The 15,651-nt window shown below is 51.8% G+C and overlaps 1 protein-coding gene across 1 annotated transcript in view; it reads left to right on the forward strand.

Annotated features, from left to right (window-relative positions):
• Positions 1–39: 39 nt before the first annotated feature.
• The window catches only part of LOC140418048 (uncharacterized), a gene marked incomplete at its 5' end in the record, with an annotated part of 74,643 nt that continues 59,031 nt past the window's right edge, over positions 40–15,651 (forward strand). Inside the window, one exon of the mRNA XM_072501475.1 lies at positions 40–1,146. Coding sequence (XP_072357576.1) covers positions 40–1,146 — 1,107 coding nt within the window. The remainder of the gene's footprint in view (positions 1,147–15,651) is intronic.

A 15,651-nucleotide genomic window follows, 5' to 3' on the forward strand; every position in this document is an offset into this window, starting at 1 on the left:
GGATTCACTGTGTTATGCACCCTGCAGAGACACCAGTGAGTTCACGCTGCGGAGAGGCCGTTCACCTGCTCTCATTGTGAGAAGGGATTCACTACTTTATCCGACCTGCAGAAACACCAGCGAGTCCACACTGGGGAGAAGCCGTTCACCTGCTCTCAGTGTGAGGAGGGATTCGCTCAGTTATCCGCCCTGCAGTCACACCGGCGAGTTCACACTGGAGAGAGGTCATTCACCTGCTCTCAGTGTGAGAAGGGATTCTGTAAGTTATCCTATCTGCAGAGACATCAGCGAGTTCACACTGGGGAGAGGCCGTTCACCTGCTCTCAGTGTGGGAAGGGATTCACTCGGTTATCCAGCCTGCAGATACATCAGCGAGTTCACACTGGGGAGAAGCCATTCACCTGCTCTCAGTGTAAGAAGGGATTCGCTGTGTTACCCCAACTCCAGAGACACCAGTGTGTTCACACTGTGGAGAGGCCATTCACCTGCTCTCAGTGTGAGAAGGGATTCACTGTGTTATCCAGCCTGCAGACACACCAGCAAATTCACACTGGGGTGAAGCCATTCATTTGCTCTCAGTGTGGGAAGGGATTCACTCAGTTTTCCAACCTGCGGATACATCAGCGACTTCACACTGGGGAGAAGCTGTTCACCTGCTCTCAGTGTGAGAAGGGATTCGCTACTTCATCGAACCTGCGGACACACCAGCAAGTTCACATTGAGGAGAGGCCGTTCATCTGCTCACAGTGTAAGAAGGGATTCAGTACTTTACTGAGCCTGTGGACACACCAGCAACTTCACACTGGGGATAGGCCATTCACCTGCTCTCAGTGTGAGAAGGGATTCACGACTTCATCTAATCTGCAGATACACCAGCGAGTTCACACCGGGGAGAAGCCGTTCACCTGCTCTCAGTGTGAGAAGGGATTCACTCAATCATCCGTCCTGCGGATACATCAGCGAGTTCACACTGGGGAGAAGCCATTCATTTGCTCTCAGTGTGAGAAGGGATTCACTACTTCATCGAACCTGCGGACACACCAGCGAATTCACACTGGGGAGAGGCACTTTACTTGCTCTCAGTGTGGAAAGGGATTCGCTCGGTTATCCCACCTGCAGACACACCAGCGAGTTCACACGGGGGGAAGGCGTTAACCTGCTCTTAGTGAGAGAAGGGATTCAGATATCCATACACCCTGTAGGAACACGAGCAAGCTCACACCTGGGAGAGGCAATTCACCTACTCTGAGCAGGGGCGACATTCAATGAACCGTCCCAACTACGGAGACACCAGCGAGTTAATTCTGGGGAGAGACCATTCATCTGCTGTCAATGTGGGGAGGGGTTTTGTGATTCATCACACCTGTTGTGATTCCATCAAGTTCACAATAAATTACAGATGTTGGCTCTGTTGTTATTGTTTCTGCTCTCACTGACATCCAGGACTGCATTCTGTTCTTTCTGACATCTGGTGAATGGTGATGATTGGAGGGTTTCTTTCTGCTGGACTGGCCGATCTAACACCTCTGCCTCCGGTGGGCTGACCATTTTTGAGCCTCGTTGCGATTACCTGGTTCCAAGTTTGACGAGGGGCACAGAATGAAAAGGTGTTTGCACGTTGGAAGATATTTAGTTCCCAAAGCAGCCATGTTGCCATGAAGATGGGCTATGGTGGTTACAGGGTTCTTTTGTCTAGTTTATCCGGGTGTTTCTCGCTGAAGGAAACTGTCATGGTATGAGGGGCAAGTTGTCTGTGGTAGATTGGGAAATTACAATAAATATATCACTGAAAGTGGCAACGCGGGTGGATAAGGAGCTAAGAAGGCAGACGGCATGCTTGTCTTCATTGGTCGGGGCATTGAGTATAAAAATTGGCAAGTCATGCTGCAGCTGTACAGAACCTTAGTTAGGCCACACGTGGAATATTGCCGACAATTCTGGTCACCACATTACCAAAAGGATGTGGAGGCTTTGGAGAGCGTACAGAGGAGGTTTACCAGGATGTTGCCTGGCCTGGAGGGTATTAGCTATGAGGAGAGGTTGGATAAACTCGGATTGTTTTCACTCCAGCGACGGAGGTTGACGGATGACCTGATAAAAGTTTACAAAATTGAGTGGCATGGACAGAGTGGATAGTCAGAAGCTTTTACCCAGGTTGGAAAAGTCAATTACCAGGTGACAGGTTTAAGGTGCGAGGGGCAAAGTTTAGAGGAGATGTGCGAGGACATTTTTTTACACAGGGTGGTGAGTGCCTGGAACTCGCTGCCGGAGGAGGTGGTGGAAGCAGGTACGATAGTGACGTTTAAGAGGCACCTTGACGAATACATGAATCGGATGGGAATAGACGGATACAGACCCTGGAAGCACAGAAGGTTTTAGTTTAGACAGACATCATGATCCGAGTAGGCTTGGTGGGCCGAAGGGCCTGTTCCTCTGCTGCACTGTCCTTTGTTCTTTGTTCTTTGTATGACGATAGACAATAGACAGGCAACCACTCGCATTTTATTTACATAAAATATAGATTCCTTTCAGAAGCAAAAATGAAGTTACTGTGGCTAACAAGAAAAGTTAAAGATTCCATTAGATAAATGGAGGAGACTCATAAAGTGGCCAAAATAGTAGTGAGCCTGAGGATTGGGAACTTGTTTTAGAATTCAGCAAAGGAGGACCAAGAAACTGATAAAGAGAAAATAGAATATGAGAGCAAACTGGGGAGAACTGGAAAAGCTCCTATAGGAATGTGAAAAGGAAAAGATTAGCAAAGACCAATGTGGGTCCATTCCAGGCAGAGACAGGAGAGTTTATAATGGGGAATAAGGAAATGGCAGAGAAACTAAACAATGTGTGTCTGTCTTCACAGAGGAAGATACAGAAATCGTCCCAAAAACACGAGAGCACCAAGGGACCTGTGAGCACGAGGAACTGCAAGAGATTAGTATTAGTGAAAAAGTAGTACTGGAGTAAATAATGGGAGTGAAAGTTAATAAATCCCCAAAAGCTGATGCTCCACATCCCAGAGTGTTGAAAGAGGCGGCTGTAGAGATAGTGGATACATTGGTGATCATCTTTCACAATTCTATAGATTCTGGAATGGTTCCTGCAGATTGGAAGGTGGTAAATGTAACCCCACTATTTAAGGAGAGAGAGAAAACGGGGAACCACAGACCCATTAGCCTGACATCAGTAGGAGGGTAAAATGCTACATTCTATTGTAAAGGATGTGATAACATACGAATTACGAGCAGGAGTAGGCCACTCGGCCCCTCGAGCCTGCTCCACCATTCAATACGTTCCCGGCTGATCTGATTGAAACCTCAACTCCACAGAGGCCCCTCAGAAAATAGATCTGAGGAGATAGTAATAATATTCTTTATTATTATAATCTTTATTATTGTTACAAATAGGCTGACATTAACACGACAATGAAGTTACTGTGAAAATCCGCCAGTCGCCTCACTCCGGCACCTTTTCGGGTACACAGAGGGAGAATTCAGAATGTCCAATTCACCTAACAAGCACATCTTTTGGGACTTGTGGGAGGAAACCGGAGCACCCGGAGGAAACCCACGCAGTTTTGGGGAGAACATGGAGACTCCGTACAGACAGTGACCCAAGCCGAGAATTGAACCTGGGTCCCTGGAGCTGTGAAGCAACAGTGCTAACCACCATGTGCCTCCATGCCACTGTGTCAGTTATGGGGAACAAGGAAGTGGCAGAGGTGTTAAACAGATTTTTTTGCATCAGTCTTTATGGTGGAAGATACTTTGACTATCCCATTAATACAAAAGAATACGGACCTCCGGTGACGGCTATGAGGGAGTAGGTCGCACATTTGGTGGCTCCCGTTTCGGTCGGATGTTTGGACCTTTTCTCCTGACTTTTTTGCGCTTTTGAGCGCGGAACTGGAAAGCAATAGTACTCAGGCACTGGACCCATACAGAATTGTATGGACTTAAGAAGCCGGAGGGACCGTAAACAGCAGAAGAAGTGGTCGAGTAAGGGCACAGTGGAGGCTGTGAGAGAGACTAGCATGGCTGGTGTTCAGAGCAAGGAGCCGACAGCCCAGCCCACAATGGAGCAGCTGCTGCAGACTATGCAGGAGGGCTTTTTGGCTCTGAAGCGTGACAACTTGGAGCCACTTCAGAAGTCGATTGATCGGATGGGAAAAAGGCTGGATGATCAGGCTGAGAAGCTCCAGCAGTTGGAGAAGTCAGTGGAGGAGCAGGCTGACTTTCAAACGGTGGCGGATGTGGAAATTCAGAGGCTGAGGGACCAGCAAAAAGTGCTTCTGGAAAGGCTGGAGGACCTGGACAACAGATCTCGCCGGCAGAACGTGAGAATCGTGGGCCTCCCGGAGGGGCCAGAGGGGCTAGACGCTGCCGCATATGTAGAGGGTATGTTTCAGAAGTTGCTGGGGAACAAGGTGTTCCCGCGCTTGACTTCGTTAAGAAGCAAGGGCTGGCCCTGAGCTGAGGGCGTTTGGACTCATGTTAGAGCTTTTAAGTATATGTGGTGTCTCTCCTGTTTTGGGATGTATCTTTTTTTTTGTTGTGATTTTTTGCGTGGTTTACCTCAATGTTTCCTGTTTGGGCTCTTTGCTTAGTTGGAGTCTGGCTGGAGGGGAATTAAAGAAAACAGTTTTCAAGGGTTGGGTTAAAATGGATGCTTCAGGGGAACTTTGTGCAATTTTGTTTTCTGTGTCTGTATGAGAGTACCTGTTATTTCTTATCTCTTTTTTTCTTGTTTAACTTGAATTGTGCTATTGCGGGGGTTGTTTATGACTTGTATAGAGCGTTTGCTTCAGTCGGGCTGATCTGGGGAAGTGATGTGGAGGGGGAGGGGTGACTGGGAACAATCGGTGGGAGACGGGCTGGAGCCGAGGCTGGGAGCCCCAGGCTAGCTGAGTGCAGCTGGTCAACGGGAGCCGAGGTGGGGGGTGTCCATATAGTTCGATTAGGGCAAAGGTTAGGTGATAGGATGGTGTTGCTGGGGGGGGGGGGGGGGGGTGGGGGGGGAGTTGTTCTGCTGACGGGGATAAGAACTGGGCATGGTAACCGAGAGGAGGTCATGGGTGGAGCCGGCCAGGAGGCGGGCCAGAGAAAGCGCGACACATGTCTGGGGAGCTGGCCAAGGAAAGGGGATGGCTGATCGGCAAAGGGGGGGGGGGGAATGCAGTGCCCCCCCAACCAGGCTGATCACCTGGAACGTTAGAGGGTTAAACGGGCCGGTGAAGAGGGCGCGTGTGTTTGCGCACCTGCGGGTTCTGAAGGCGGACATAGTCTTGTTGCAGGAGACGCACCTGAAAGTGGCAGGTTAGGTTAAGGAAGGGCTGGGTCAGTCAGGTCTTTCATTCGGGGCTTGATTCTAAGACGAGGGGGTTGCGATCCTGATTAATAAAAGGGTACAATTTGAGGCGGAGGGCACAGTTGTGGATGGGGGTGGCAGGTTCGTTATGGTGAGGGGTAAGCTCGAAGGGGTGAGAGTAGTCCTGGTCAGTGTGTGTGCCCCTAATTGGGACGATGTGGATTTTATTAGGAGGATGCTCGGGATGATCCCCGACTTGGACTCGCGTAAGCTGATCATGGGTGGAGACTTTAATACAGTCCTGGACCCGAGCCTGGACCGGTCATGCTCAAGAACGGGCAGGTTGCCAGCGATGGCAAAGGAACTGAGAGGGTTCATGGAGCAAATGGGGGGAGCAGATCCGTGGAGATTTAGCCGGCCGACGGCGAGGGAGTTCTCGTACTACTTCCACATCCACAAGGTGTATTCTCGAATTGACTACTTTGTTGTGAGTAGGGACCTGCTGGCCGGAATGGTGGGGGCAGAATATTCGGCAATTGCCATATTGGACCATGCTCCGCACTGGGTAGACCTGCAGTTTTGTAAGGACAGCTTTCAGCGCCCACCATGGAGGCTGGAAGTTGGACTAATCGCGGACGAGGCGGTGTGCGAGGGGCTGAGGAAATGCATGCAGAATTACCTGCAGGTGAACAATACTGGAGAAGTCTCGGCAGCGGTGCTCTGGGAGGAACTGAAGGCAGTGGTGAGATGGGAGCTGGTTTCAATCCGGGCGTACAGGGACAGGACAGGTAGGGCAGAGACGGACCGACTGATTAAGGAAATTCTACAGACAGACAGGAGTTACCCGGAATCCCCAAGGCCACAGTTTCTAGGAAACGACAGAGGCTGCCGGTCGAATTTGGGGTGCTGACTACAGGCAAGGCTGTAGAGCAGCTTAGAAAGGTAAAAGGCACGATTTATAAGCATGGGGAGAAGGCCAGTAGAATGCTTGCGCAGCAGCTGAAGAAGAGGGAAGCGGCTAGGGAAATAGGGAGGGTAGTGGATGTGGAAGGTAATCTAGTGGGTGATCCAACAGGGCTGAACAAGGTTTTTAGGGACTTTTATAGGGAGCTGTACACTTTGGAACCGACCGGGGCCGGGGGGGGGGGCGGGGGGGGGGGGGGCGGGGGGATGAGGTGATTCTTGGATGGACTGACATTCCCAAGAGTGGGGAGGGTGTTGGTGGACGGACTGGGGGCCCTGGTCAGGATGAAAGAGGTGTTGGGGAGTCTGAAGGTAATGCAGTCGGGTAAAGCCCCGGGGCCGGACGGGTATCCAGTGGAGTTTTACAAACAATTTGCCGGGATAGTGGGGCCGGTGCTGGTCAGGGTCTTCAATGAGGCAAGAGACAGAGGGAGTTTACCCCCGACCATGTTGCAGGCCACCATCTCGCTCATTCTGAAACGGGATAAGGACCAGGAGGCCTGTGGGTCATTCAGGCCGATCTCTTTGATTAATGTAGACGCCAAGTTACTGGCCATGATTTTGGCGACCAGAGTTGAGGACCGTGTACCGGATGTAATTGTGGAGGACCAAACCGGGTTTGTAAAGGGGAGGCAGCTGGTGGCCAACATAAGAAGGCTGCTCAACGTGATTATGATGCCCCCGGAGAGTAGGGAGGTAGAGATAGTGGTAGCCATGGATGCTGAAAAGACTTTTGACCGGGTCGAGTGGGATTATCTGTGGGAGGTACAAGGACGGTTCGGGGGGGGGGCGGGGTGTTCATCGACTGGGTTAGGCTATTGTATCAGGCCCCGAAGGCGAGTGTAAGGACGAACAGGATGACATCGGACTACTTTAGACTGCACTGTGGGACAAGACAGGACTGCCCTCTCTCCCCACTGCTGTTTGCGCTGGCCATCGAGCTGCTGGCAATTGCGCTGAGCTTCTGGGGACTGGAAAGGGCTGGTCCGGGGGGAGTGGAACATTGAGTCTCGTTATACGCGGATGATCTGCTGTTATATGTATCGGACCCAATGGTGGGGATAGACGGTATTATGGCAACCCTGAGGGAATTTGGCCGATTCTCCAGATACAAACTGAACACGGCTAAGAGTGAGTTGTTTGTAATTCAGGCGAGGGGGCAGGAGAGTAGGCTGAAGGGGTTGCCGTTCAAGCTAGTGGGGGAGAGTTTTCGATATTTGGGGATTCAGGTGGCATGGGACTGCGGCAGGTTGCACAAACTCAACCTGTCCCGACTGGTGGAACGAGTGAGGGAGGAGGTCCGGAGGTGGGATGCGCTCCCGCTGTCATTGGCGGGGAGGGTGCAGACTGTTAAGATGACGATTCTCCCGCGGTTCTTGTTTGTTTTTCAGTGCCTCCCCATCTTTATCCCGCGGTCCTTCTTTATCATCATAGAATTTACAGTGCAGAAGGAGGCCATTCGGCCCATCGAGTCTGCACCGGCTCTTGGAAAGAGCACCCTACCCAAGGTCAACACCTCCATCCTATCCCCATAACCCAGGAACCCTACCCAACACGAAGGCCAATTTTGGACACGAAGGGCAATTTATCATGACCAATCCACCTAACCTGTACATCTTTGGACTGTGGGAGGAAACCGGAGCACCCGGAGGAAACCCATGCACACACGGGGAGGATGTGCAGACTCCGCACAGACAGTGACCCAAGCCGGAATCGAACCTGGGACCCTGGAGCTGTGAAGCAATTGTGCTATCCACAATGCTACCGTGCTGCCCTAAAGAGGTTTAAGAGGCTGAATAAATTTATTCTGGGATTTGTATGGGCTGGGAAGTCCCCGCAGATGAAGAGGGCGATGCTTGAAAGGAACAGAGGAGAAGAGGGGCTGGCGTTGCCGAACTTCAGCAACTATTACTGGGCAGCCAACACAGCGGTGATAAGGAAATGGATGGTGGGTGCGGGGTCGGTTTGGGAGTGGATGGAGGCTGCTTCGTGCAGGGGCACTAGCTTAGCAGCCCTGGTCACGATGCCTCTGCCACTTTCGCCGGCACGGTACTCCACCAGCCCGAAAGTGGTGGCGGCTCTTCGGATCTGGCGCCAGTGGAGGTGGCATGTAGGGGAGGTAAGAGTATCGGTGTGAGCCCTGAGCAGAGTAAACACGACCGCAACATGCGCCAGGCTCAGCCTGATCCAGTTTAAGGTCGTGCACCGGGCCCACATGACGGTGGCCCGGATGAGTAAATTCTTCAAGCTGGAGGACAAGTGTGCTAGATGAGCTGGAGGTCCAGCTAAACATGTACACATGTTCTGGTCGTGCCCTAAACTTGGGGGGTATTGGCAGGGATTCGCAGAGGTCATGTCCCGGGTGTTGAAAACTGGGGTGGTAATGAGCCCGGAGGTGGCAATCTTTGGGGTTTCGGAGGACCCGGGAATCCAGGAAGAAAGGGAGGCCGATGTACTGGCCTTTGCTTCCCTGGTAGCCCGGCGACGAATACTGTCAGCATGGAGGGACTCAAAGCCCCCGAGGGCTGAGGTATGGCTATCGGGCATGGCAAGCTTTCTTGGCCTACAGAAAGTCAAGTTCGCCTTAAGAGGTTCGCTACTAGGGTTCACCCTCAGGTGGCAGCCATTTATAAGCGTCAGCAGTGGGGGGGGTGGGGGGGGGGGTGGGAGGAGGGGGGCTAGGGTAGAGTAGAGTAGAGTAGGGGGATATTGAGGCAGGTCCATGCGTGAACAGAGCCGAGGTTTGCACTATGTTTAAATTGTAATTTGTGTCTTGACTTTTTTTTTGTACTGTACAATGTCACTTTTTCTATATGCCTAAAATACCTCAATAAAATTGTTTGTTTAAAAAAAAAGAAAACAATTTGTTCACTTCAGGTGTAAAGATTTAGACTCCTGGGTGACATTTGGGGAGGGCAATGGGTGAGAGTGAAACTGAACCCGAGAGTCAGCACCTTCAAGGGAGGAGAATTGGGAGGAAAGCAGGAGGCGGATATTCGGATGAATCAGTATTAAAATCAACAAGGAGGAGGGAGTGTGTGGGGAAAAACATTTGAGAGGGAGAAGGATTTTACTGTTGTTGCTGCTGTTCAGGATCAAACCTTATTCATTCTGCCACTTGGAGTTCCATTCTGCTGAAGTTACAGCCCCCTGTAACTGGACTAGAGTTTAATATTCTGGATTATGTCAAAAAAACAGATTTGGATTGAACAACCTGTGTGATATCATTGATGTGGGATCACTTGGGCTGCAGATTTTCTGGGTGATCGGTGTCTCTTTCAGAATTGCTGTCTCTTTAAGAACTGCTGTCTCTTTAAGAACTGCTACCTGTGATCTCACCTCATTCATTCAGAAACACTCAGCTGAAATTATTTTACAAAAAAAGTTTGCTTTCAGCATTACACCCAAACAATCCTTAATATGAAATTGATCATTCAGTGGCTGAAATGTTCCACTGGTTGAAATGACATAGAATGGACATCAAAGAATCAGGCCAATCGGCCCACCTGGTCTGCGATGGTTCTGATGCTCCGCACATACCTCCTCCCAGTCCTCTTCACCTTCACTGTCAGTCAGAACTCAGTGGGTAACACTCCTACCTCTTGAGTTCCAAAGTTCTGGGCTCATCTTCCCATTCAGGACTGTAGAACAAAACTCGGCTGATACTGCAGTGCAGCACTGCGGTAGTGCTGCTCTGTTGGAGGTACCATCTTTCAGATGAGATGTCAGTGAGTCCCAGTTTAACTGCTTGGTTAGAACGGGTTAGGGGGATAGGGTGGAAGGGTGGGGATAAGTAGGGTGCTCTTTCCGAGGGCTGGTGCAGGCTTTTTTTTTTTTTATAAATGATTTATTGAAATTTTTTTCCCAAACAACAATTTTTCCCCTCTTACAAAGCAAACGCAACAATAACAATACAGAAATTTTAAACAATACACAAGTAACAAAACCCCTTTATCTTTGACCTAAACTAAACCCCCCCTCCCCCCCCCCCCTCCCCCTGGGTTGCTGCTGCTGGTCATCTGTCTTCCCTCTAACGTTCCCCTAGGTAGTCGAGAAATGGCTGCCACCGCCTGGTGAACCCTTGAGCCGATCCTCTCAGGGCAAACTTTATCTGCTCCAGTTTAATGAACCCCGCCATATCATTTACCCAGGCCTCCAGTCCGGGGGGTTTCGCCTCCTTCCACATGAGTAGGATCCTGCGCCGGGCTACTAGGGACGCAAAGGCCACAACGTCGGCCTCTTTCGCCTCCTGCACTCCCGGCTCTTCCGCAACTCCAAATAGAGCTAACCCCCAGCCTGGTTTGACCCGGGCCTTCACCACCCGCGAAATCACTCCCGTCACTCCCTTCCAATACCCTTCCAGTGCCGGGCATGCCCAAAACATATGTGCGTGGTTTGCCGGGCTCCCGCCACACCTCCCACATTTGTCCTCCACTCCAAAGAACCTGCTCAATCTTGCTCCCGTTATGTGTGCTCTATGTAGCACCTTAAATTGAATCAGGCTAAGCCTGGCGCATGAGGAAGAGGAATTTACCCTGCTTAGGGCATCAGCCCACATACCCTCCTCTATCTCCTCCCCTAGTTCTTCTTCCCACTTTCCTTTTAGTTCGCCCACCGACTCCTCCCCCTCTTCCCTCATCTCTCGGTAAATCTCTGACACCTTGCCCTCTCCGACCCACACCCCTGAAAGCACCCTGTCCTGTATCCCCTGTGTCGGGAGCAATGGAAATTCCCTCACCTGTTGTCTAGTAAATGCCCTCACCTGCATATATCTCAAGAAATTTCCCCGGGGCAACTTATACTTTTCCTCCAATGCTCCCAAGCTCGCAAAAGTCCCATCTATAAATAAATCTCCCACTCTCCTAATTCCCAACTGGAACCAGCTCTGAAATCCTCCATCCATTCTTCCTGGGGCGAACCTATGGTTGTTCCTGATTGGGGATCCCACCAGAGCTCCCCGCACCCCTCTCTGTCGCCTCCACTGTCCCCAGATATTTAATGTTGCCGCCACCACCGGGTTCGTGGTAAACTTTTTAGGTGAGATCGGTAGCGGCGCCGTCACCAGCGCCTCTAAACTCGTCCCTTTACAGGACTTTCTCTCCAGTCTTTCCCACGCCGCTCCCTCACCCTCCATCATCCATTTACGTATCATTGCCACATTGGCGGCCCAATAGTAATCGCCCAAGTTCGGTAGTGCCAATCCTCCTCTGTCCCTACTACGCTGAAGGAACCCCCTCCTTACTCTCGGAACTTTCCCTGCCCACACGAAGCTCGTGATGCTCCTGTCTATTTTATTAAAAAAGGTCTTAGTGATTAGGATAGGGAGACATTGAAATACAAATAAGAACCTCGGGAGGACCATCATCTTAATTGCTTGCACCCTGCCGGCCAGCGATAGAGGCTGCATGTCCCACCTCTTGAAGTCCTCCTCCATTTGTTCTACCAACCGTGTCAGATTAAGTCTGTGCAAGGTTCCCCAGCTCCTAGCGATCTGAATCCCCAGGTATCGGAAGTTTCTTTCCACTTTCCTTAGAGGCAAGCCTTCTATCTCTCTACTCTGGTCCCCTGGATGTATCACAAATAATTCACTCTTCCCCATGTTTAGCCTATACCCCGAGAAATCCCCGAACCCCCTCAAAATTCGCATAACCTCTATCATTCCCCCCGCTGGGTCCGACACGTATAACAATAGGTCATCCGCATATAACGAGACTCGGTGTTCTTCTCCCCCTCTAATCACCCCTCTCCATTTCCTGGAGTCTCTCAACGCCATGGCCAGAGGTTCAATTGCCAACGCGAACAACAATGGAGACAGCGGGCATCCCTGTCTTGTTCCCCTATATAGTCGGAAATACTCCGATCTATGTCGACCTGTAACTACGCTTGCCGTTGGAGTCCCATAAAGAAGTCTAACCCAGCTAATAAACCCGTTCCCAAACCCAAACCTCCTTAACACTTCCCATAAATACTCCCACTCCACCCTATCAAATGCCTTCTCTGCGTCCATTGCCGCCACTATCTCTGCCTCCCCCTCCACTGGGGGCATCATTATCACCCCTAATAGTCGTCGCACGTTAACATTCAGTTGTCTCCCTTTTACGAACCCTGTCTGGTCTTCGTGCACCACCCCCGGGACACAGTCCTCTATCCTCGATGCCAGTACCTTTGCCAACAATTTGGCGTCCACGTTCAACAATGAAATGGGTCTATAGGACCCGCACTGCAACGGATCTTTATCCCTCTTCAAAATTAACGATATCGTCGCCTCCGACATCGTCGGGGGTAGAGTCCCCCCTTTCCTGGCCTCATTGAACGTCCTCACCATCAACGGGGCCAACAAGTCCACATATTTTCTGTAATACTCCACCGGGAACCCGTCTGGTCCTGGGGCCTTCCCTGCTTGCATGCTTCCCAGTCCCTTAATAACCTCGTCCACCCCAATCGGTGCCCCCAGGCCTACCACCCCCCGCTCCTCCACTTTCGGGAACCTCAATTGGTCCAGGAACTGCCGCATCCCCTCCTCTCCCTCTGGGGGTTGAGACCTATACAGTTCCTCATAGAAGGTCTTGAACACCTCATTTATCTTTCCTGCCCTTCGCACCGTGTCTCCCCTTTCGTCTCTAATTCCTCCTATTTCCCTCGCTGCTGCCCTCTTTCGCAATTGATGAGCCAACAGGCGACTCGCCTTTTCCCCATATTCATACCTCCTCCCCTGTGCCTTCCTCCACAGTACCTCCGCCTTTCTGGTGGTCAGAAGGTCAAATTCCGTCTGGAGTCGTCTCCTCTCCCTGTACAATTCCTCCTCCGGGGTCTCTGCAAATTCCCTATCCACCCTTAAAATCTCCCCCAGTAATCTTTCCCTTTCCTTGGCCTCTGTTTTCCTTTTGTGGGCCCCAATGGAGATCAGCTCTCCTCTGACCACCGCTTTTAGTGCTTCCCATACCACTCCCACCGGGACCTCGCCGTCGTCATTGACCTCCAGGTATCTCTCAATACACCCCCGCACTCTTGCACACACTCCCTCATCCGCCATCAGTCCCACATCTAATCGCCAGAGTGTTCTCTGCTCCCTTTCCTCTCCTAATTCCAGGTCCACCCAATGTGGGGCATGATCCGAAACTGCTATGGCTGAGTACTCAGCTTCTTCCACCCTAGAGATCAACGACCTTCCCAAAACAAAAAAATCTATCCGGGAGTACACTTTATGGACATGGGAGAAGAAGGAATACTCCCTAGCCCTAGGTCTAAGAAATCGCCATGGATCCACTCCCCCCATTTGGTCCATAAACCCCTTAAGTACCTTGGCCGCTGCCGGCCTTCTTCCGGTCCTTGAGCTGGATCTATCTAGCCCCGGGTCCAGCACCGTATTAAAGTCCCCTCCTAAAATCAAGTTTCCTACCTCCAGGTCCGGTATACGCCCCAGCATCCGTCTCATAAATCCCGCATCGTCCCAGTTTGGGGCATACACGTTAACCAACACGACCTCCATTCCCTCCAGCCTGCCACTCACCATTACATATCTACCTCCGCTATCTGCTACGATGTTCTTTGCTTCAAATGCGACCTGTTTCCCCACCAAAATGGCCACCCCTCTATTCTTTGCGTCCAGTCCTGAGTGGAACACCTGTCCCACCCATCCTTTCCTTAGCCTAACTTGGTCCGCCACCTTTAGGTGCGTCTCTTGGAGCATAACCACGTCTGCCCTTAGTCCTTTCAAATGCGCGAGCACTCGGGCCCTTTTTATCGGTCCGTTCAGGCCTCTCACGTTCCACGTGATCAGCCTCACTAGGGGGCTACCTGCCCCCCTCCCGTGTCGACTAGCCATTACCTTCTCTAGGCCAGTCCCATATCCCGCCTCCGCGCTCCCGCTCGCTCCCCCAGCGTCGCACACCATCCCCGCCCACCCACTCTTTAGCCATTTCCTTTTGGATTTCCGCAGCAGCAACCCAGTTGTCCCCCCCCCCCTTCTCCCTCCCTCCTCCCCTCCCCGCTAGATCTCTTTCTAGCTTGATTGCTCCCCCCATATTACTTCCGTAAGTCAGCTAACTTCAACTGACCCCGGCTACTCCTGCTCACTCCTCGACCCCCCCCATGTGGGGAACTCCCATCCGCCTTGCGCCTGTCTTCCCGCCTTATTCTTTCTGGTGCGGGAACATCCCTTTACCTGACCCGCCTCTTATGGCGCAGCTCCCTTTCCCCTCCCCCTCCCCTTCCCCATTCTCCAACTATGTCCCGTCTTTCCCCCCTCACCGGCGCCCACATTTCCCCAATGTCTCCCCCCTTCCCTGTTTACTTCTCAATTAACTTCCACCGTAACATTAACAATAACATTTCCTGCAGCATCAGTCCCTCAGTTCCGATCCAATTTCTCTTCTTTGATGAAGGTCCATGCTTCCTCCGCCGTCTCGAAATAATGGTGTCTCTCCTGATACGTGACCCATAGTCTTGCCGGCTGCAGCATCCCGAACTTCACCTTCCTTTTATGCAACACCTCTTTGGCTCGGTTGAAGCTCGCCCTCCTTCTCGCCACCTCCGCACTCCAATCCTGGTATACCCGTACCACTGCATTCTCCCATCTGCTACTCCGCACCTTTTTAGCCCATCTCAGGACCTCTTCTCTATCCTTAAGGCGGTAAAATCGCACGATTATCGCCCTGGGTGGTTCCCCCGCTTTTGGTCTTCTCGCCGGAATCCGATTTGCCCACTCCACCTCCAAGGGGCCCATAGGGGCCTCAGCACCCATCAGTGAGCTCAGCATCGTACTTGCGTACGCTCCACAGTCCACTCCTTCCACACCCTCAGGGAGACCCAGTATCCGAAGGTTCTTCCTTCGCGCTCCATTTTCTAGGGCTTCTATCCTTTCAGTACACTTTTTATGAAGTGCCTCGTGCGTCTGTGTCTTAACCGCCAGGCCCAGGATCTCGTCCTCAATATCTGTCACCTTCTGCTCCACCACACGGAGCTCTGTCTCCTGGGTCTTTAATGTCTCCTTGAGCCCCTCAATTGCCTGTAGCAACGGGGTCAGCACCTCCCTCTTCAGCAGCTCCACGCACCGTCTCACAATTTCATGCTCAGGCCCCCATGTCGCCTGCGCTTTCTCCGCCGCCATCTTGTACTTCTCTCTTTCTGACCCTTTGGTCGACGATTCCTCGCGCTGCAGCCGCCGCCGCCGGTTTTTTCCTCCTTCGTTTGGGGGGGACTCCCTTCTCACACGCCCCACACCGGGTTGCGTCGTCGAAAAATTCCCCGTTGGGGCTCTTAAAAGAGCCCGAAGGTCCGTCGGAGCTGGAGCCGCCGAAGCGTGCGGCTAGCTAGGCATCACCGCAACCGGAAGTCCCTTCAGTGGCCTTGATGAGGTCTTTTCACAGTTGTTCCCTCTGCTGC

The sequence above is a fragment of the Scyliorhinus torazame genome, chromosome 5 (assembly GCF_047496885.1).
Source record: "Scyliorhinus torazame isolate Kashiwa2021f chromosome 5, sScyTor2.1, whole genome shotgun sequence".
Lineage (NCBI taxonomy): Eukaryota > Metazoa > Chordata > Chondrichthyes > Carcharhiniformes > Scyliorhinidae > Scyliorhinus > Scyliorhinus torazame.